The sequence below is a fragment of the Lissotriton helveticus genome, chromosome 4_1 (assembly GCF_964261635.1).
Source record: "Lissotriton helveticus chromosome 4_1, aLisHel1.1, whole genome shotgun sequence".
NCBI lineage: Eukaryota > Metazoa > Chordata > Amphibia > Caudata > Salamandridae > Lissotriton > Lissotriton helveticus.
In genome coordinates, this window is record NC_136063.1 from 1,067,476,130 (window position 1) to 1,067,499,519 (window position 23,390).

At 46.4% G+C, this 23,390-nt stretch overlaps 1 protein-coding gene across 1 annotated transcript in view; it reads left to right on the top strand.

The window, feature by feature from the left end:
* Positions 1 to 369: 369 nt before the first annotated feature.
* DNAH5 (dynein axonemal heavy chain 5) overlaps positions 370 to 23,390 on the top strand; it is a 5,174,212-nt gene continuing 5,151,191 nt past the window's right edge. Inside the window, exon 1 of the mRNA XM_078687662.1 lies at positions 370 to 589. Within this exon, the coding sequence (XP_078543788.1) occupies positions 533 to 589 (57 nt within the window). The 5' untranslated portion in view covers positions 370 to 532. The remainder of the gene's footprint in view (positions 590 to 23,390) is intronic.

The following is a 23,390-nucleotide window of genomic DNA, read 5'->3' on the forward strand; positions in this document are numbered from 1 at the left end:
AGCCATTGAAATAACACAGTTAAGCACATTTAAAACATTAAAATGTCACACATAAGCAAACTGAAAACTTGACATCTATGCATCGAAGACTCCCTAATAATGACACCTTTATGAGCGGCATGTGGATTCTCGAAGCATATTTTTAGGGACAGTTTTGGTAGGTGCCGATCTGAGCTCCTTTAAAGCAAAAGAAAAACAAACCGTTTCTCTGCGACGCTCGGATTATTTGCTCTAGACAAGAACTATTGCGACATTCGTTTGTTCGAGAAATTGAGGAAATTGCTGCACCTGAATTATTGTTTGGATTAGGCGAGGCATGTGTAAACACTGCTTAACAACCATGATACTACGTAACGTTTTCTTTTGACCAGTCTTTGAGAGCGTGCCAATTATAGATATAGCCGTTTAAAATGTGACCATACTGCTATGTAAGCCGAGTTGTGAAGTTGTCGGCAACCATACAGAGTCACTCTGAGAGCAGTGAGGGGCATCTGGTTATTGGGAGAGTTCTGCACACTACCCGTTCATCAGGATGTTCCGGGCTGGTAGAAGGCAACTGTGGAAACAAAGTTTGACCAGAGTTCTAAAGGTAGGAAACGCGGCTTTTTTCGTGGCACCATTTTTCTAATGCGCAAAGAAAAAACTTTCAAACTCTAAATATGATTTAGGAAAACTCACTGTGCAGATTATTAACCATTTGAATTGATCAATGCTAATATGTCAATGTTTCTTAGCAACCGTTAATTATTTCTCTGCTCATAGATACCCATTTTAACACCTATCAAAGATGGAAATCTCTGTGCATCTGGATTAATTCGCGTCACTGGCCTTATGCCAGTAACGCGAAGTAATCCAGATGCCCAGAGATTGATGATCTACGTAGACTCTTTATGACAACGTCGTACGTATCAAAGGTACTTTTGTTCAGCGGATCCAAGAAAGTCTCTGCTTCCGGCCCACGCTACATCGCAGTCGGCCTGGACTCCTGACTTGGTCCTGGCCTTGTGCCACCCAATAATTCACTTAAGTGCTTTTTGTCTCTAAGTGCTCTTCTGACTTTTGGATTCTGTGCAACTTTGTACCTCAACATCTATTAAAAAGATTCTTATTGTTTGGATCTTGCTTTATTTATAAAATCACATGTTATATTTCTAAAATGTTGTGGTGTGCTGAGCTACCAGAGGGTGAGCACAGGATCATTTTTAATTGTGTAGTGACCTACCCTGACTAGGATTGAGGCTACCCCTTGAACAGAGTGCATTCTCTGCCAATCAGAACTCTCATTTTTAACATTGATGAACAGCGGTGATGATAGGACTTATTTTTGTGCAGCACAGAGTAACATGGTGTACACTACCCATCACATTCAAGACCGTTTCAAATTTTTCTTCAGTTTCCCTCTTTTGTATTTTTGATCAATCCTATATATTATTTCTGTGGCTGGTTCTGCAAGTGGACCCATGGAGTTTGAGATGGCTAAGTTAGAAGGTTATACAGTAGACCAGTTGAAAATCTTCTGCAAAGGGATGGGGTACCTACCTGTGAGAAGTTGGCCTTGCATATGTTGTCCACCAGTACTAGTGGGCACCTTGCACCAGTCCAAACAACTCTTATTGATGATAGGTTTAAGACAACCTTTATTGAAAGCTATCCTAGTGATAGCTATGTAGAGCAGCCTTCAGGCTAAGTCTTGAAGGAGTGTAAAGCAGCTTGGTTTACCAGATTATAACCTCCAAAATGTCCCTTATAGAGGTAGCTGCTTTGCTCGTGATGAAGTTTCTTTGAAAGTGTCACACAAAAGCCATTGAAATAACACAGTTAAGCACATTGAAAATATTAAAATGTCACACATAAACAAACTGAAAACTTGACATCTATGCATCGAAGACTCCCTAATAATGACACCTTTATGAGAGGCATGTGGATTCTCGAAGCATATTTTTTAGGGACAGTTTTGGTAGGTGCCGATCTGAGCTCTTTTAAAGCTGGTCACTAAAGCAAAAGAAAAACAAACCGTTTCTCTGCGACGCTCGGATTATTTGCTTTAGACAAGAACTATTGCGACATTCGTTTGTTCGAGAAATTGAGGAAATTGCTGCACGTGAATTATTATTTGGATTAGGCGAGGCATGTGTAAACACTGCTTAACAACCATGATACTACGTAATGTTTTCTTTTGACCAGTCTTTGAGACCGTGCCAATTATAGATATAGCCGTTTAAAATGTGACCATACTGCTATGTAAGCCGAGTTGTGAAGGGATGGGATGGGGGTACCTACCTGTGAGAAGTTGGCCTGGCATATGTTGTCCACCAGTACTAGTGGGCACCTTGCACCAGTCCAAACAACCCTTATTGATGACAGGTTTAACCCCTTCTACGCTCATGACGAGCTGGGCTCGTCATGAGGTAGCCTCCTCGCACGCTCATGACGAGCCCAGCTCGTCATGAAACAATGGGAATGAGAAAAACTCAGCACAGGAGGGGAAAATGCATAGCATCGATGTGGTTAAGACAACCTTTATTGAAAGCTATCCTAGTGATAGCTATGGAGAGCAGCCTTCAGGCTAAGTCTTGAAGGAGTGTAAAGCAGCTTGGTTTACCAGATTATAACCTCTTGAATGACCAAATGAAAGGAGAACCACACAAGGTATATATAAAATATATGTATTTATTTCTAAACACTCTCTACTAACCTCTTTATGAGATTAGAGAGCAAGATACACAATATCAACACGATAAAACTTCAGGAAATAGCACAATATACCCCAGGGGGAGACCAAACCATATATTAAGAAAGTGGTATAAGAACAACGACTTGACTAGACACCATGCCTAGACCCTGTAAAATCGCTGGGACCCCAAGGAACCACCCACAGTAGTGACACAGGGGACCCACGGGAGACATGTGCAGTGTGAGAACACAGCAGCGAGCTCCGTTAGCTTCTATGGGGAAAGTCGCTGTTGGAATTTTAAAGTTTAAGGACACTTCGGAGAGGACTTTGATCAAACCCCTTTAGACTAAGGTGGTTCTATGGCCAGCACCCACGGGAGCACCAAAGTACTCTAGTTACCTCACCCAGGGAAGCCGGGTGCATAGGTGTCAAATGGTGTCAGGTCGCCTTGTCGTTTTCAATGGTGACTGGCTGCAAAGTGCTGCTGCCGGGAAGAAGAAAAGTGTCCAGAGGGATCCAAGCCTGGATCAAAGATGTGAAGAACCTGAAAGCAGAGGGGACAGAGCCTGGGTCACTTGCCAGTGACCAGGGGCACGATAGGCGAATGCCCACCAATATTGGGGGCTCCAGGTGAAATGAGGTGAAGCTTGACTCTGCAGCCACAGCGACCAGGAGACATCCACGATGACCAGGATCTGGATTTGAGCTGTCCCACAAAGGATGTCGAGTGCTGGGGTGTCGGTGCTCGGATTGAACAAAACAAGCCTTGGCAACGGCAACCCATGCAGGAAGAGAAAAGATGCTTCGGTGCGGACCAGCAAGATCCTGGGGACTCCCCAAGCAATGGAGAGTCAGAGCATGCTTGGAGCCACCAGGGAAGCCCAATCAAAGTTACAGTTGTCTTCACAGGGACCCACCAGTCAATGGACTGGGGATCACGAAGGGACCTCAAGAGAAAACACAAAGGGCCAGCTCACGGAATACTCATGGAATGTAGGCCGTCAATCTTTGGTGGAATTGCTGCTCGGGGTCAGGGCTACAAGTAATTTAAAGTTCAGCCTCAGAGGTTGCCTCAAAGCTGATGCTTCTGCAAATGGTCGCGGTGTCCAGGGGTTCGGGTTGCACGGTCTCCACGAGGGATACAGGTCTCAAACTTGCTGAGCGCACTGATCAACCTCAGAGACCACGGGGACCACCTCCTGTGTTGCAAAATTCTTCAGGGTCCTCAGGAGCTTCGGAGATGCAAACTGGCCAGATGCGTCTTTGGTGCCTGCCAAGCAGGGGAGTAACTCTTGTACTCCAAGGGAGATTCTTTAGTTATTCCAGGATTATGTATCAGAGTTTTGTCCAGGTAAATCTAAAGTCCTGTAGTCAGGGGTTCCTACTTTATACCCAAGGAAGGGGTGGGACAAACTCTGGGGACCCACCTATGGGAGGGTCAGGATAGAGGTGTGGTTACACTCATATCCTTTGTCCAGTTTCACGCAAAAGGAGGGGCTGGTAGCCCCTGCAACCTGTTTGAGCTGGACTATGTTTTTTTAATCAAAGGAGAGAGAGAGGAACCAGAGCAGCTAGTTCATTTCCCCTAGGATATTTTGAGTAAACAAGAACTAGCTCTGTAAGTGTGCTATGTGTCTGTATGGGAAACCATTTTTTTTTTATGAAGGCCCTCGCCCACCAACCTAGTTGGTGGCATGCTTCATCATTGGGTCCCACCTGAGGCACCGAGTGAGCCTCAGGTGTGCTGCGACGCCAAGCTACTGAGGAGCGGGTTTTGTTGAATCGTGAGTGTGCTGTGCAGGTGTGTTGTGTGAGTTTTTAAAATACTGTCCTTAGGGTCCCAAAGGTTACTTTATTGGTGGGCCCCAGGCAGTAGTTAAAAACAAAGGCTTGGGACGTGCATGGTAGACTTATGGTCTCCCACGTCCAGTGTGGTCGACTAGTTTCAGCAAGGCCTTTTCTTATACTGGCGTTCTTCAGGACCTATTATGTGTGAGGGTGTTACAGGGGTCTATATGTTTGTCAGTGCCCTGAATGTGAAGCACGCGCTAAGGTGCTTGTATATGTGAGAGGTATTTCCTCTCAGTTTGTACGTGTAAGGGATTTAAAAAGAGACAAAAAAACGGGACAGACAAAGGACACATAATGTAAAAAGCACATAATATTCAGCCACATACACAAGTGGATTTGCGCCAGGTGCCTAAACGTGTGAGCGAATAAGGCGGTAGTGTTTGGCGCTTGTGGCGGAATGTGGCATTTAGCCGATCTCATTGTATATGCGATATAGGTGCTAGTGCCTAAATGCGGTCAATCATTGTGGTGAAGGAGGGATTTTTAGTGTACTGCTTACACCTGTTCTCAGGGAACAAAGCTCCATGGACATCTGCCGCGGGGCCGGGACCTTCTAGCACTCTGGAATGGGTGGAGAGAAAAGAAAAGATATGTATTGTCTAAGAGAGGCTAAGGCCTTACGCTACGAGCGGTAAAAGGATGCACACTCAGTCATGGCCAAAGGCAGCATGACTGGTGGCTGTACCACGAGCGGGGGCCGGCCTCTTCAACTTACTTCGCATGGTCTCCAGACCCGGAGGAAACCTGTTGTCCGGTTGTGCGCTCCGATGGAAATGAGCTCCTGGAGTTGCGGCGTTTAAATACCATTTCGGTATCACAAGGTGTAGCTCGTTGCCGACAGGCGTAGTCTGTGTGAGTAGTGTTCTCCTGGCTCTCGCGCTACTCTCAGGGGGCGGGGTCTGTGTGAGTAGTGTTCTTCTGGCACTCGCGCTACTCACAGAGGCGTGTCTTTCTGTGGGAACAGACAGAGAAGAAAGATGCAAGTGCTCATGCCCTAATCAGTAATGCCGATATTACTGTGGTAAATTAAACAGTATATGAAAGTGTTTCGGGGTCCAGATGCAGTCAGTATTAAAATGCCACATGGGAATTCTGAGGCGCACCGTGATGGATGAGCATAGGACAAAATAAAATGCTTGTGTCTCACGATGATGGGTTCCACTTCAAAGGCCAATGTCAGAAACACAATAGGAATCAAATGAATCACTAGCCCATGTCTTTGTAAATGGGGGGGGGGGGTCGGCTCGAAAAACCCCTAATGGGTCCAGGTGATGCTCACGTATGTCGCCATGAACCCTTGGTCATGTTGACAGCCTAGATGGGAGGTCTAGGTATGCGGAAATGTGTGTACTAGTCAGAGAAGATATGGTTCACTTCGAGAGTCAAGACCCACGGGAGCACCGGAGTACTCGTGTTACCTCACCCAGGGAAACCCGGTGCATAGGTGCCTTTTGGTGTCGGGTTTTGTCGATGCTTTCAATGGAGATCTGCACAGAAGTGCTGCAGGCAATCAGAGGAAGAGTGTCCGGGTGGATCCAAGGGTGGATCAAAGATGTGAAGAACCTTAAAGCAGAGGGGAAAGAGTCTGGGTCACTAGCCAGTGACCAAGAAGGTACCAGGAAAGAACCAGGCGATGTCGCGAGGATCGCAGGTGAACAGGTGAAGCTTGTCTCTGCAGCCACGAGGACCAGAAGGTGTCGACGACAACAGGAGCTGGATTCGAGCTGTCCCACAAAGGGTCTAGTTGACTGCGGTGTCGGTATCCAGATTGGACCCAACAAGCCTTGGCAAACGCAACCCACGCAGGAAGTGAAGATTGGCTTCGGTGCAGACCAGCAAGGTCTGAGGAGCTTCTCCTTTGCAGGAAAGCTGGAGCAACCAGGAAAGCAGTTTGGTTTCAAAGGTATGTCTCCAGGGTTCTCACTAGCCAACGGGCTAGCAACCGGGAAGACGTATTGAGCTAAAATGCAAGAGCAGACCCCACGTGGCACTCGTGGAGTGTGGAGGGCTGAGCTTCGGTGCAAATGGTGCTCGGGTCTTGGGCTTCTCGTACCCCAATGCACAACTTTGAGTTACCTCAGGAGTCAATGCAGTTAGCAAAATGCAGGATGTCCAGAGTGTCCGGTCCCACGTCTCTCATGTCTGCCACGGGTCTCAGCTTTGCTGTGGATGTGGGTCGGAGTCAGAGAAGTCTGGAAGTCCAGTTCCTGTGTCACTGAGTCTTCGGGTTCCGGCGGGAGCATCAACAAAGCAGAGCAGCAAGTTACTGGTGGTGCCTGTTTGCACAGGGTGGTCACTCCTTGACCACAAGGGAGATGTCTTCCGTCTTCTAGTCAGAATAGAATGTCGAAGGTCCAAGAGTTCTGTATCAAAGTTTTGTTCCAGGATAATCTAAAGTCCTGGGGACACAGCTCCTATACTTATACTAAGCTAAGGGGCTGGATTACCTGCTAGGTCCCTCCTATGGGTGGACCGGGGAAGAGGGTGGTTACACCCCTTTCCCTTTGTCCAGTTTCGCACCAGAGCGGGGCTGGAGTGCATCAGCAGCTGGTTTGAAGCGGGCTATGCATGGAGCACCTTGTGTGCCCCAGGCAGTGTCTCAAAAAGCATCTGCTGATGCAGCCCTCCCTGTCCCAATACACATCAGCCTGTCTGGGGAGGTGTTGGCACCTCCCTGGACAGGAAACCTAGTGTCCAGGCCTCCCCTGCCGGAGTTTCGTCCAGCAGCAGGAGGTCAGACTTGTGCCTGTGGCAGCAGCATCCATTTTGTGATGCTGGGGCTCTGTTTATCTTTAACCGGGTAAAGCAGTAACTACATGTCCTCTCCCTCTAGAAGGGTGGAATGCTACCCCCGCCACCAGAACTGGTGGGGGGATGGGGTAGTATTCCAAAATGTTTGACACCTCACACGACATGTTTTGATAAAGCCAAACCAAAGTTAGCATTAACCGCGAGGATTATAATGCACTTAAGAGTATATGGTATGGCTATATCATAGAACAGCTATAAGGAGATGGTTCCGGAAGCTACAGAGGGGCTCAGCTCATGCTAAGGCACCCTCTCACATAACACCAAGCACTCTGCCTCCAGGATTATCGAGGCCTACCATTAGAGTGACTTAGAGGTGCATATGTGTCTATATATATATATATATATGGGTAGATATAGGTATACTATATCTAAGTAAGGGGTGATTACACCACCTTACCCAAAATGAGTGATCCGCCTGTGGTGTCAGTTTGGATAGCCAGCCAGGGGTGGCATAATACATGCTGCAGCCCCTGGTAGGCCTTGGATGCACCTATGCCCTGGGTACCTATGGCACACTATACAGGGGCTCACAAAGGTGACCCAATACCCAATCAGGTATGTACCTAAAGTACATGGTATCAATTTAGAGAGAGAACAGCTGGGTTGTGGGTCTGATTAGCAGGCCCACAGCCACACTAAAGTTGAAAAATCTGAAAATCACAGCAAAAAGTGGGGGTGACCATAGGAAGCAGGCCCTACTCTCCTACACACACTTTATAACAATGCTGCAAATGGTATTGCGCATTCCAGATTAAACTTATTTCGGGTAAACTGGCATATCCAAATAGTACAAGTCACAATGTGTTTCAGGGAGCTTTAGCCCCTACTGAAATCTCGAGCTGTACACAGATTTATGAGAAGTGACTAGAGGAAGGGTCTTTTGTCTGGAGTGATACACGAGAATAAAGATATGGAACTCCTATTAATGTGAGGTTATAAGATAGCGTGGTATTGTGGTAAACCTGCGTCAGGGAGTGTGCTAGTGTAAGTAGCTGTGGGGAAACTCAGTGAATAACCAATTTCCTCACAAGTAAAAAGTATCAGAAGCCTCAAGAACATGGGATGTGTCTGAAATCAGGAAAATTAGAATCAACACAAACCAGAATGTTTCCCCAAGCGAGGAAACACAATCACAGAGAGGATAGGGGCCCCAAAACCAAAAGAGCAGCTAAGTTTATTTTCAGCAAAGAAATCCCAGAAGTTAAGGGTTCAGACACAAATCCAATGACAGTGCTGTGCCTCCCCACGTTGATATAATTCCCCATAATTTTGGATTAGGAGTCTGCCCTTTATCTGCATTAACATCTCCAGAATAGGTGAAGTTTTCAGTTTGTCCTCTGCACCAGGATTTCTTTAGCGCAAATTGTTCAACTGCGCAGGAACAGCTCTAAAAACAGCTTTTTTAATGGTCGCCATACATAGAATAAGGTAATACGAAGCTAAGCATAGTCAGACATTACAGTGAGGAGTGGTTGAATAATTAAAATGCCCTGCCAAATCCTGCAGTTTTGTTCAGTAGCACCAGTCGTCAGTGCAGTCCAAGGTAGACCCGAGGTTGCTTTCCTGATGATCATTTCCAAGGGTCGCAGACGTGTAGGAGAAGGGAAGGGTAGCAAAAATAAGAGGAAAGGAAAACATTATATTTACCACATCACAATGGCTAATTTAAAGTGCATTCACTGTAATTTTCAGCATACAAAATTAAGTCAATGTATTATATTGCACTGCAACTTTTTTGGACACATTTATTGACTCTCTCACTTGGATGGAGCCGCCGGAGCAGCACATTCAGGTAGATTTAATCGGCACAGGCACTGCCCTCGCAGGAGTAAGAAATCAACAGCACCGGGGTCTGGTTCGGAGGAGCGCATATATGCCCGTTCTACACAGCTGCCATCTTGCCTGTTCCCTGGTCCGCCAACAGTCTATGGTTGGCCAGATCTTAATGACTTTCATTCAGGCATTTGCATTGAACATGTGTTTGCCACTGCTTATGTGGGTACTGCTTTATGGTCTATTTAGAGCATGTGTATCTACAACCACACATGCTACAGAGGAAAATGTCACCCTGAAAGCCTCTGTAGATTCACATGGGATCTTTCCTAACATGTGGAAAATGGCCAGTTCAATGCATATGTTGCAGAACCTGTCCCAGAGAATGCCAACCTTCAGGTGCACTTGTATTGGCATGGAAAGCTACATCAGTGGCCAGAGTTGGCAAATTGTGTACTGGCTGTTTGGCGTTGCCAGTCAAGTGCCAATATCGACAGGGCCTTTTCACAAATAAAAGTTTACATGGGAAGGAAAGAGAGAGCACGAATGACCAAAGACTCACTGAAGAAATATTGTATGGTGTACTACAGTAAGTTTGTCTTGTAAAAATGTATTTGGACCTCATATACACTGTACATACACTGTCTATATATCATACCTCAATGAAGAAAGCAAGCAATAATAAAAGCAAAGCGTTCCATAAACACCGAGTCAAGTCAAATAACTTTATTCGGTTAGTTAAAAAACAACCATAAAAGTATTACAAGCGAGACATATATTAACACATGATTAAAAAAAAGTTTGAGAAATGACTTGATTATGTTTAACATCTTTAGTTATAAGAATAAAAAACAAATTTTTACGGGCAAGGCATACACTCTAAAATTGATTGAACATTCATAAAAAAGATAAGAGTGATTTAGCTAAAAATGTATCAATTACAAGAGCAGTTAGCCCTCCATGCTTTTTCTAAATTTGAGTGCCACTTTTAAAAAACTACAGACAAATAAAGTACAGTCATAGTCATAAAGTCATAGTCATAAAATTTGTATAGCGCACTACATACCCAGAGGGTTTCAAGGCGCTTAGGAAGGGGAGGAGGATTATTTGTCAAATATCCACGTTTTAAGCTGCTTTCTGAACGCTAGGTGGTTCTGGGTGAGGCGAAGGTAAGCGGGGAGTGAGTTCCATGTTTTAGCAGCCAGGTATGAAAAGGATCTGCCTCCCATGGTGGTCTTGTTGATGCGAGGTACAGTGGCGAAGGCTTGGCTGGAAGAGCGTAGTTGTCGGGAGGGGGTGTAGAAGGACAGTCGAGAGTTGAGGCAATCTGGTCCGATGTCGTAGAGTGATTTGTGTGCGTGGGTAAGCAGTCGGAAAGTGATCCTCTTATTGACGGGTAGCCAGTGGAGGTCTTTAAGGTGACCGGAGATGTGTTCGTTGCGTGGGATGTCTAATATGAGCCTGGCTGAGGCGTTTTGGATTCGTTGGAGTTTCTTCTGGAGTTTAGCGGTGGTACCTGCGTAGAGGGTGTTTCCGTAGTCCAATCGGCTCGTGACCAGAGCGTGGGTGACTGTTTTCCTTGTTTCGGAGGGGATCCAGCGAAATGTTTTTCTGAGCATGCGAAGAATGTTGAAGCAGGAAGAGGATACGGCGTTGACTTGTCTGTTCATTGAGAGTGAAGAGTCCAGGATGACGCCAAGGTTCCGTGCGTGGTCTGTCGGAATGGGTGCTTTTCCGAGGGCTTCCGGCCACCAGGAGTCGTCCCAAGCAGAGGGGGATGTGCCTAAGATGAGGACTTCTGTTTTATCTGAGTTCAGTTTCAGACGGCTTTGTTTCATCCATTCAGCGACTTCTTTCATTCCTTCGTGTAGGTTAGTTTTGGCGGTGCTAGGGTCCTTGGTGAGAGAAAGGATCAGTTGAGTGTCGTCCGCGTAAGAGATGATGTTGAGGTTGTGTTGGCGGGCGATGGCCGCGAGGGGGCTCATGTATACGTTGAAGAGGGTGGGGCTGAGTGATGATCCTTGAGGCACGCCGCAGATGACTTCAGAGGCCTCGGACTTGAATGGAGGAAGGCGGACTCTCTGGGTTCTTCCGGTGAGGAATGAGGTGATCCATTCAAGTGCTTTTCCTTGGATTCCGATGTTATTGAGGCGTTGTAGAAGGGTGCTGTGGCAGACTGTGTCGAATGCTGCAGAGAGGTCGAGGAGGATGAGGGCGACTGTGTCTCCATTGTCCAGTAGAGTTCGAATGTCGTCTGTTGCTGCGATGAGGGCGGTTTCAGTGCTGTGTTTAGCTCGGAAGCCAGATTGTGAGGGGTCGAGTGATTTGTTGGCTTCGAGGAAGGCGGCGAGCTGGTTGTTGACGGCTTTCTCGATGACTTTGGCCGGGAATGTGAGAAGCGAGATGGGGCGGTAATTTTTGAGTTCGGTGGGGTCCGCTGTGGGTTTTTTCAGAAGGGCGGTGAGTTCAGCGTGTTTCCAGTCTTCTGGGAAGGTCGCGGATATCAAGGAGCAGTTGATGACGTCTCGGAGGTGCGGTGCTATGACGGAGTCTGCTTTGTTGAAGATGTGGTGAGGGCATGGGTCTGTGGGGGATCCAGAGTGAATGGAATTCATCAGGCGGATGGTTTCCTCGGTGGAGATTGGGTTCCAGGCGTTAAGGGTGTTTACGGGGGGAAGATGGTCAACAGATGTTGGGGTGGGTTGGTTTCCGGGTTGGTTGTCAAAGCTGTTGTGGATGTCTGCGATCTTGTTGTGGAAGAAGGAGGCTAGGGAGTCGCAGAGGGTTTGAGAGGGGGTGATGTCGTTGGAGTTGGCCGATGGGTTGGAAAATTCCTTGACGATGTTGAAAAGTTCCTTGCTGTTGTGGGCGTTGTTGTCAAGTCGATCCTTGAATGCTGTTTTCTTGGCTTTTCGGATCAGTTGGTGGTGAGTGCGGGTGGCGCTTTTGAAGGCGTCCTTGGTGCTGGTGGATGGGTCTTTTTTCCAGGCTTTTTCAAGGGAGCGGCAGAGTTTCTTGGATTTCTTAAGATCATCGTTGAACCATGAGGCCTTCTTGCTGCCAGGTTTGCTTTGACGTTTTTTCAGTGGTGCTAAGGTGTCAGCGGTGTTGGATAGCCATAGGGTGAGGTTGGCTGCGGCTTCGTTGGCGTTAGAAGAGAGGGCTGGGGAGTTTCGAAGGAGCGATGCGGAGATTTGGTCCGTGGTGATTTTCTTCCAGTTTCTTTGCAGGGTAGGTTGGGGGTGGTTGATGGGTTTCGGCTTGTTGTAGGTGAAGTGAACGCAGCTGTGGTCCGTCCATAGGAGGTCCGTAGTGTGGCTGAAGGAGACATGATTGCTGGAAGTGAAGATGGGGTCGAGTGTGTGACCTGCGATGTGGGTTGGGGAAGTGACTAGTTGTTTAAGTCCAAGGTTGGCGAGGTTGTCCACGAGGGTGGCGGTGTTGTGGTCGTTTATCTTTTCAAGATGAAAGTTGAAGTCTCCTAGAAGAATATAGTCTTTGGAGGGGAGCGCGTGTGGAGAGATGAAGTCCGTGATGTCTTCACTGAATTTTGCGCGGGGTCCTGGTGGTCTGTAGAGGAGAGTGCCTCTGAGAGTGGTTTTGGGGTCGATGTGGATCTGGAAGTGAAGGTGTTCGGAGTTGGCGAGGTTGGTGTCAGAGCTGGTTGAGATGCGGATAGATTTCTTATGGACGATAGCGATTCCTCCTCCTGTGTGGCTGGTACGGTCTTTGTGAGTGATCTTATAGTCTTCAGGGATGGCAATGGTGATGTCTGGTGCGGAGGAAGCGTTCATCCATGTTTCCGTTAGGAAGGCGACGTCTGGAGAGAAGGTGTCTAGAAGGTTCCATAGGTCAATGGCGTGTCTGTGGACCGAGCGGGTGTTGAGAAGGATGCATTGTAGGTGGTTGGGGTTGGGAATCTGTGGTGTAGTCGTATCGGAGATGTTGTCGGTGCCGCTGAATTTGCAGGAGTAGCAGGAGAAAGGTCCATGGGTGTGTCCAGGAGCGGCTTGGACGCAGTTGGGGGCGCGACCGGGGTTAAGGGCTAGGAGGGAGGCGGCATCATAGGTAACGCGGGGGGGCTGGGCTGCGCGAGGGGCAGGGGGTCTGGCGCTGGGCGCGGTCCAGGCGCGGACGGGCGTAGACGAGCTTACCTTTGGCGCGCCTTCGGCGTGGCCGAAGCGCGTGGACGCTGCGCGTGGGGGCATTGGCCATAAATGGATGGTGGAGGGGGCGGAGCGTGGGAGGGGCAGCAGCTGGGAGGCGGTAGCAGGGAGGAGGGGCGGGCCAGGGGACACACAACAAGATGGAGGGTCACAGGGCACCGGGGGCTAAAGGCTAAATTTATTAAACCAACACAGCGCGAGGCTGAAATAAATAAATGAACACACCGCAAGGCGGAATTAATTAAATAAATGCAGCGCGAGGCGGAATGAAAATAAATAAACACACCGCAAGGCGGAATTAATTAAATAAATGCAGCGCGAGGCGGAATGAAAATAAATAAACACACCGCAAGGCGGAATTAATTAAATAAATGCAGCGCGAGGCGGAATGAAAATAAATAAACACACCGCAAGGCGGAATTGATTAAATAAATGCAGTTACAGTTCTGTAGTCTCGGCCAGATCGTCAACAGGAGCTGGGATCAGGGAGCATGGGGGGAGCGACCGTGCTGGAGGAGGTCCAGGTGATCACAGCACGTCAGAGGAGGTAGGGAGCACTCTGTTCGTGGGTGGGAGGGGCAGCAGCTGGGAGGCGGTAGCAGGGAGGAGGGGCGGGCCAGGGAACACACAACAAGATGGAGGGTCACAGGGCACCGGGGGCTAAAGGCTAAATTTATTAAACCAACACAGCGCGAGTCTGAAATAAATAAATGAACACACCGCAAGGCGGAATTAATTAAATAAATGCAGCGCGAGGCGGAATGAAAATAAATAAACACACCGCAAGGCGGAATTAATTAAATAAATGCAGCGCGAGGCGGAATGAAAATAAATAAACACACCGCAAGGCGGAATTAATTAAATAAATGCAGCGCGAGGCGGAATGAAAATAAATAAACACACCGCAAGGCGGAATTGATTAAATAAATGCAGTTACAGTTCTGTAGTCTCGGCCAGATCGTCAACAGGAGCTGGGATCAGGGAGCATGGGGGGAGCGACCGTGCTGGAGGAGGTCCAGGTGATCACCCTAACATCTCTCTACATAGCCCTCTGCGGCTCACATAGTCCCACCCTAACATCTGCAAATAATAGAGTGCTGGTCTGTATTGGGTGAAATGCAATTTTTTAAGACAGGGTTTTAGAAAGAGCCTACGTGGAATATCATAGAATGAACAAAAGATAAAAAAGTGTGGCAGGTCTTGCGGAGACTTTTCGTCGCAGCCGCAAGCCGGCAACACTTGACCACGGTGAGCTCCCTTTGGCACGGCCAGCAGTAAGTGAAATAAGTCCAGCCTGAATCTTGTCAGAAGGAAGCGATCGTAACCTGTCATTGGCCATGACAGGTACGGTTCCATGAACATGGTTGTTTTTAATATCACATGTTTACGAACGCTTCCTTTCGTTATTTGTCCCGCCTCCCTGTCCAGATAGCGTAAAGTAATAAAGGCCTTCTTCACAGACATGACATCCTGTTTCATGATGGAATTTGGGTTTAGAAAAAGTTCGGGGCGCCCAATTTCCCTAAAACAGTTATTTAGATATCTTAGCCAGGGGACCTTAAATCTGTTTTCCCATGTTAGTGCTTCCCTCAGTATTAGCTGGGTAAGAGGGACATCACTATTTGTCCAACATTGTAGCCAGCATACTAGGGGTTTTACTGCTATTTTGTCACATAGGAAAGGTACTCCTAGCTCCTCGTGTACGGGGAAGTTTGCTGTTCCAACAGGGACCCTTAGTATTTTTAATAAAGTTATTTTCTGCTATCTCAAGTGCCCCTAGTGGGACATGTCCCCATAACTCACTGCCATAGGACGCTATGGCAACACTCTTGGCCTGGTAGAGTTGGAGTAATGCTGCTACTGGGCTATTGCCCATTTTTCTTGCAAAATTAAGTATAGCAGCATTTGCCCTAATTACCTCTCCCCTTTTTTTTTGGACTACAGGTCCCCAATTCATTTGGCGAATAGGACCCCTAGGTAGGAGAAAGTTTTGGTAATAGGGATTTTTACCCCGTTTACATTTGGACAGGTCGGTTTTTTACTGCCTTGGCCAACCTTCATTACGAAGGATTTAGAGTTATTTATACTCAGATCACGAGATTTCATAAATATAAAAAAGGTGTTCAGTAGTGTTTGAAGACCATTTGCAGTTCTAGACAAGAGGACTGCGTCATCCGCATAAAGCAGGACTGGCAGTCCCTTGCGGCCAATATAGGGATAGTCTGCTCTTGTGCTTAAAAGTTGCTCTTCCAGGTTGTTTATGTATAGATTAAAAAGGAACGGGGCTAAAATGCACCCTTGACGGACACCCCGGTGCACACTGAATTCTTCTGTCACATTTAAATCCTGTGTGAACCGGACATTTGCCCTTGTATCAGAGTGCATGTCTGCCAGTAAGTTAATTCAATTCTGCTCCACGCCCATTTTCGCCATGGCAGTCCAGAGCCCTCTGCGGCTCACACAATCGAATGCCGACAAGAGGTCCATGAACGCCATGTGAATTGTACCTTGTCGGGCCTTAGTGTATTTCCCTATAATTAGGTACAAATTCAAACACTGGGTTACGGTGGAGTGACCAGGTCTGAATCCGTATTGAATGGGGGATATTACTTTATTTTCGTCAGCCCATGTGACCAGTCTATTTAAAATTACGCCCCCGCTACTTTAACAATAGAGTTAATTAGGGATATTGGGCTGTAGCAAAGGGGGCTATTGCGGTCTTCTTTCTTGAACACGGGTACGATAGTGGATACCCCCCAAGACTTGGGGCAACCAGAAACCACGGCCGCATTAATTACTGAGGTAAGGACTGGTGCCCATAGTGAACTGCAGGATTTAAAGAGGTCCGGTGGGAGATTATCCGGTCCCGGAGCCTTATTACTGGTGAGCCCTTCGATTCCCTTTTCGACCTCATTTATTGTGAAGAGCAGTGGTTTTTCCTTTGATACAATATAAGTGTATTCTGCCTGTAACTCATTACTTTTAAAAATAGAAGTGAAGTAATTAACCCACTCTTCTTCTGGGATATTTGTGCCCATTGAGAAGTCAGTTGGGTTATCAAAAAGAGGTTTATTTATAATGTCCCAAAATTATGCGCTATTTCCTAATATTTCGGGATCTAGTAGAGACTCCCATACATTTTTTTTTACCTCTTTTTTACGGGTTGCGAGGGCCTTTTTATACCTTGCACGCGCAGCTTTTATTAGTGCCTGGTCTCTAGGTTTGGTTTTCAGTGCCACCTTAAGCTCACGGCTAACCTTGGAGCAATCTTTATCAAACCATTTCGGTTTGTTATTTAAAGTCCCTCTGGTTGTCACCGTTAGTAATGAACCTACTTTTATTGCAACTCCCTCAAAGGATGCAAAAATTTGTTGTGGTGTTGATACAGGTGATGTACATAATAAAAATTCAGAACTACAGATGTTATTAATAGATTTATACAGGTTTTCATGGTTCACCATTGACCATTTTAGGCGACACTTCCCATTTGTATGTTTTGTGGACCCACAATCCACTCGTGGCTTTCGCTGTTCAAAAATTCCCCCACCCATTGTAATACATATAGGATTATGTTCACTATAAATACTCATTTGTATTTGGAAATTCAAGACAGTATTAGCAAGGTCGGCAGATAGTAAAATATGGTCTATGTATGATCCAGTAATGTGACCTTTAAACGTGGGAATAGAAAAAAGAGTTTGGTCCTCCACTGTTGACATTGCAGAGATTAAGTTGTTTTCATTCATTAAGTGAATTCAAAACTGTTCCACGCCGCGAGTGGTCAAAGTGGAAACCTTCCAGGTCATTACATCCTAAATGGTTAATGACAGTCTTTCCAGGGTTTCCACATGGATGGGTATTGAAGTCACCAACTAGTAGCAACCGGCGGGACAATCTCTCAGCATTTTCTCTCAAGAAGTCACATAAAGATTGGATATTACAATCACCCAAGTAATTAGTTGCATTGTAAAAGTTTATCAAAGCATAAGTAGTGTTGCCCCTCTTCAACTCCAGAACCTGGATATTTCGATTACCAGAGTGAAACTCAGATTTGGAACATAAATTGCCAGGCCCCCTTTTGCTCTGCCACTAGGTGAGGGTTCTGCCGAGATAAAAAAGCTCTGGTAGCCCTCAATGTGTACATCTTTCCCTACCAGCCATGTTTCCTGTAGGCAAATTATTGCATAATGTTTAACTAGGGACAACCAGCCGTCGTCATTGGACTTGTTGTAAAGCCCTGCAATATTCCACGATATCAGACTTTTATTACAAAGTAATGGTGGGTAGGAAGTTTCAGTATTTATATCTTTGTTAAATTTTACAGGTGGAATAGCTTGTATTTCACTTGATTGACTGTCCACCTGTCCTACCACAGGATTATGTGTTATGTCATTAGTTAAAGAATTATGTATGTCTGGTGGATTGGTAGAGCAATTTCTCTGGGCTGGCAGGGTAAGTAAATCATGAGTAAATCCGTTTGTCACGGTTGAATAATTCTCATATCCTGGTTCTACACCCTGATGTCTTTTGCTGACTCCGCTACTAAACGGTACTTTCTATCCTCGCTGCAGTGGGGTTTGGCTGCAGCATATTGGATTACTCCTCCAGGGACGTTTATTTTTGTAAACTCACACAATCATATGTGAGCACTGGATTACACCCTCGACAATCTTACTCTCCACTATTGGAAATTTTTTAGCTAAGACAACGAATATTCTGTCGTCTTGTTTGAGCATACTTGGTTACAACATTTGCGTGAGGGAGTCCTGCGTTTCGTACATGCAGAACTTCTCAAGTGCTTTATTATAGCACACAGACCAGGATGCTTTGATTCCATATTCTTCTATACGTTGGACTGTTACTTGACGTTCCGGATTTTTTTGTATATGGTTCCACATTTTAAATTGACATGTCTGGACAAACCCCAGTGTGACACATGACGTTATTCTTCGTCTTTTCTAGCCTTGAAAAAGTCTTTAGTGCTTACTTCTAGCACTGATGAAACACGTGTCGGCTGTTTTTTGGTCAAGCATACCTCAATGGAATTTTGAATAAAGAACATGAGAAACTGAACTTTTTTGTCCATTTATGATGTCCAACCGTCACTGTTATTGGATAATCTTTTGTTTATCAAGAAATGATCAGGAGGCTTAATAGTTTGCCCTTATATACTTGGATGTTAGGAATGTGCTAGATTGGACCCTGATGCTTCACCCTGATGTCTATATTTGCCAAGGCTAGGGGGAAGGGGTGTATCAGGTAGTCATTCTACCCCATCCAATCCTCCCTGTCCGTAAAGGGCGTTGAACCTGTTTGAAGTGGGGATATTATACTGATTGTTAAAGTGGGTGGGATATTGGTGTTCGTATTGATATGTCAATTGGGGCCTTTCCCACCTATCTAAGCTGTATCCCCACCTGTTGTCCAGCGCAGCTATGCCCCAGCCATTTGGTATATCATTCCCGATTGATCTTGAGGGGGCATGATTTATCTTAGGGTAAATCATGCTGCGTTGTTTTTTGCCAAAAAATTCTAAAGTAAGAGGGACAATGGTACCTTTCCTGCGCTGAGGGGGAAATATGTTTAGTAGGATGTTTGGCAATGTATCTGCGACTGTAAAATTAAGAATTACGCAATCACCAGTAAACTTTTTCGGGTTTTGTCCTATCCAAGGTACCATTCTCGCTGACTTGACCTCCCCTGCTAGCTGCTGTTTCCCTTGGGGGGCCATCTGCATGTTGCCAGACAGCCAGTGGAGGGCCTTACTTGTCAGTGATGTGGGAGTTTCTATCTGGCCAGTAGCCAGAGATGGAACATTTGCAAGTACCAAAACTAGCGGTGCGGCTTCTTCAAGAAAATGTAGGGGGTCATTTTCATTATTTCTTGGTATTTCAGCTGAAACTGGAGGAGGGTCTTCACTTATTTATTTATAATTTTTTTTTTATAGAGCGCGAACAAAGGCCCTTAGGCGTCTTGGCGCTGACTTATCTGCTGCATTTAACCAATGAGAGGAGGATAAGGTCTACTGATTAAAAAGCCAGGTCTGGAGCTGTTTGCGAAAGGACCAAAGTGAGTGGCTTAATTTAATCGAGGGAGGTAAAGTGTTCCAGAGCTTAGGGGCTGAGACAAAGAATCTTCTGTCTCCCGATAAGACTGATTTACTGCGTGGAACCACGAGATTATTGGAGCTGGAGGAACGTAGAGCTCTGGGAGGGCGATAAGGAGTCAGGTTTTGGGTAAAGAAAGCAGGTCCCATGTTATGCATGGCCTTGAACACGATGCAGAGAGCCTTGAATTTTATCCTGTTCCTTATCGGCAACCAGTGTAATTCTCTGATGGTTGCGGAGGCAGAAAAGTATTTGGGGATTCTACCCAGGTGCCGCGCTGCTGAATTTTGGATTATTTGCATTTTATTCAGAACTCCTTCTTGTGCATTTAAGAACAGAGCGTTGCAGTAATCCAAAGTTGACAGCACCAGGGAGGTGACCAGTGTTTTGCCTGCTGAGTCGGGAAGGAAAGGGAGGATTTTTTTGATTAACTTCAGTTTATAAAAAGCGGCAGAAGTGATCTGGTTAGCATGGGAGAGAAAAGTGAGACGGTCGTCGAAAATAATTCCGAGATTCCTCACCTTGCCAACTGGGACAGGGGGAGGGCCTAGTGATACGGGCCACCAGCTTGAGGACCATTCCGGGGTCAGCTGACCAAAGATGACTACTTCCGTTTTATCGGAATTTAATTTTAGGCAATTGGAAGCCATCCAGCTCCCAATTGCCAACATGCCCTGGTTGAGATCATCGGCTTTTTTGTAGCCATCATTCTTAATGGCCAGGACCAGCTGAGTGTCGTCCGCATAAGAGGTAAGGCTCATCCCGTGTGCACGAATGGTATTGGCAAGGTCCGACACATAGATATTAAAAAGTGTCGGACTGAGGGATGAGCCTTGCGGGACTCCACATAGCAGAGACAGAGTGGAGGAATGGAAGGAGCCCATTGTAACCACCTGGGTCCTGTTGGCCAGAAAGGAAGCCAGCAGTTTCTTAGCATTGTGTTGGACACCAATGTTTTCGACACGGTCGATCAGGGTAACATGATCGACCGTGTCGAACGCTGCCAACAAATCAGGCAGTATTAAAACTGCGGTCCCCCCAGCATCACGGATAGATCTAATATCATCCGCAGCTTTAATGAGAGCCGTCTCTGTCCCATGGTATTGGCGAAAGCCAAACTGGGAATCATCGAGGAGATGATGTTCCTCTAAAAAGGCCGAATGTTGTGAATTCAACGCCTTTTCAGCTATTTTTGCCACTATTGGAAGATTGGCGATCGGACGATAGCTCTTTAGTTCTTCCATATCAAGTTGAGGTTTCTTTAGCAAGGGTTTGATAAGGGTTTGTTTTAGAATGGCTGGGTAGATGCCTGAAATGAACATCGAGTTGCAAATAGATGTGATAGCAGGAAGCACCACTTCAATGACGGGAAGTAATACTTTAAGAGGACATGGATCAAGGGCAGAGCCCGATTTTATGGTAGAGATAATGTCCGCGACCTGAGCACTGGAGATATCTTTAAACTGTGAGAGGGTGTGTCAATTCCTGAAGCTTATCGGCGGTTTAGAAGGAGGGCTAGGGTTGTTTGAAAATGCGGAGTAAATATCATTAACCTTGCTATAAAAGAAATTGGCCAGGGCGTCGCATATCGACTGGGAGGGAGGGGGGGTAACGTTGGAAGATTGACCGGCTAACTGCTTGGTTGTTTCGTACAAAGCCTTGTTGGAATTTTTGGCTGACTCAATTCTATCACTAAAGAACTTTTTCTTGGCCTCGCTGATCATTGATTTATATATGACCAGCGTTTCTTTATACTTGAGTTTGGCCTCAGCAGAATAGTCTTTCCGCCACTGCCTCTCTTTGTTCCTGCACTGTTGTTTCTGATTTCTTAGGGTCTCTGAGTACCAGGGGGCCGACGGAGCAGATCTATTACGAGATCGTTGTTTAAGAGGGGCCAGAAGGGTAGCTGCAGAGCCTACCCACTCATTAAATTGTGTGATGGCGATATTAGGATCATCTGATAGGGAGGGGGTAAAATTGGTCAGCAGAGTTTTCAAGCTAACAGCATCTATATCGTTCCATGCCGGGAAAGGTTGACGTGAAGTGGGATGTTGTTTAGGAGCACTGGAATCATAGGTCATTAATGATGCCAAAATGACGTGATGGTCTGACCAAGTGAGGGGAAGGATTCGGGAGACCTGTAGCTCCGCTAGATTAGAAAAGATGCCGTCTAGAATGTGGCCCCCCTCATGAGTGGGGGATTTAACCAACTGTGGGAGACCAAAAATGGCCATATCATCTAGAAGGGTGGCTGTATCCTTATCCTCAATTTTGTCCAAATGAAAGTTAAAATCGCCGAGGATAGTTAAGGAGCTGTCCAAGGTTAAAGATTCCAGTGTGGCCCTGAGATCTGAAATAAATCCAATCCTAGACCCTGGGGGTCTATATAATAGGATCCCTTTAAAATTATAGGATGGGGATAATTTGATGGAAAATTGCAAAGCCTCACAGGAGGATAAAGGGATTGGATTAATTCTGACAGTGAAAGCATCACGTAAGATGATGGCAATTCCACCACTCTTTTTGCGCTGTCTATCCAATCTATGGATAGAGAACCCTTTAGGGACTGCGATCACAAGATCTGGGTCGGACGAGCGGTCCATCCAGGTTTCAGTCAGGAAAAGTATGTCAAGTTTTTTATCCTCAATCAGATCGGCTATTTCCTGTCGGTGTTTACCGAGTGACCGGACATTGATAAGGGCCATCGGGTATAATTTATGGGATTTAAGGTTTGTGGTGAGGGATGGTTTAAACAAAAAGGAAATAGAGGATCCACAACAGGGACAAATGTGATCGAGATCTTGAGCGAGGAGCAGAGGATCAATTACTGAGCATGACTGATATAGAGGGGGACGCAATTGTCGAAGCATGCTCGACGTGTATGATCCACACACGATCTTAGCAGCAGACCCAAGGGGGATGGCCCTGGGCCCGGTCCAGGCGCGGACGGGCGCAGAGTTTAAATACATCTAGAAAAGTGGGAGGAGGGTGGGAGGGACGGAGATCTGCAGCGCGAGCCTTCCCCGGCCCAAGATGGCGGATCAAGTTGCTAGGGGAAGTGACCAGCGCCTAGCAACAGCGGCGCTGTGTCATGCAGTGGAAACGACCCTGGCGATGTAAATCTCGCTTCAAGGTGGGGGCTCCTGATAAAAACTCACAATTAAAATATGTACAGCTTTTTAAGAAATTGTTATTCGTAGTCAACAACAGGTCAAATTAGCGTTTTTTAAGAGCAGCGCGCAAGAGAGCGCAGAGTACCCCCGGCTTCCGCCTCAAGGGTTGAAATTAAGCAAATGTCACGAAATCGGCTGGGGAAGCCCTTAAGTACCTGGGAGGGCGGGAGGGACGGAGATCTGCAGCGCGAGCCTTCCCCGGCCCAAGATGGCGGATCAAGTTGCTAGGGGAAGTGACCAGCGCCTAGCAACAGCGGCGCTGTGTCATGCAGTGGAAACGACCCTGGCGATGTAAATCTCGCTTCAAGGTGGGGGATCCTGATAAAAACTCACAATTAAAATATGTACAGCTTTTTAAGAAATTGTTAGTCGTAGTCAACAACAGGTCAACTTAACAATAAGGGGTTATTATGTGTTTCTGGTATATCTCTGGATGACTCGGACTGTACTACAGTCGTACTTCCCTCTGTCCCAGTCGTATTAAGCTCTTTAGTGATGTTAGCTAAGTTGGTGACCATGGTTGACAAGTTTGTTAACTCGTCCGTTAGCGTTTTCTGGGTCGTACCCACTTTCTTCACATCAGTACAGAGCTTGTCAAGTCTGGCCACCACCGGTTTAATAAAAGCCTTGAGTTTGCTATCAATCATATCCGCTATCCTGCTTAGTAATTCATCATCAGCTATCTGTTTAGTGCTATCGTCCCCTTTTCCCGTGCTCTTGTCCCTGATTTTTGGAGGTGTTGCAACCCTCTTCCTCCCTCCTCGATTTATATACGTCTTTCTACATTTCCTAATCGCCCGTGCATTAGGCACTAGGGCTGGGGGATCTTCAACTG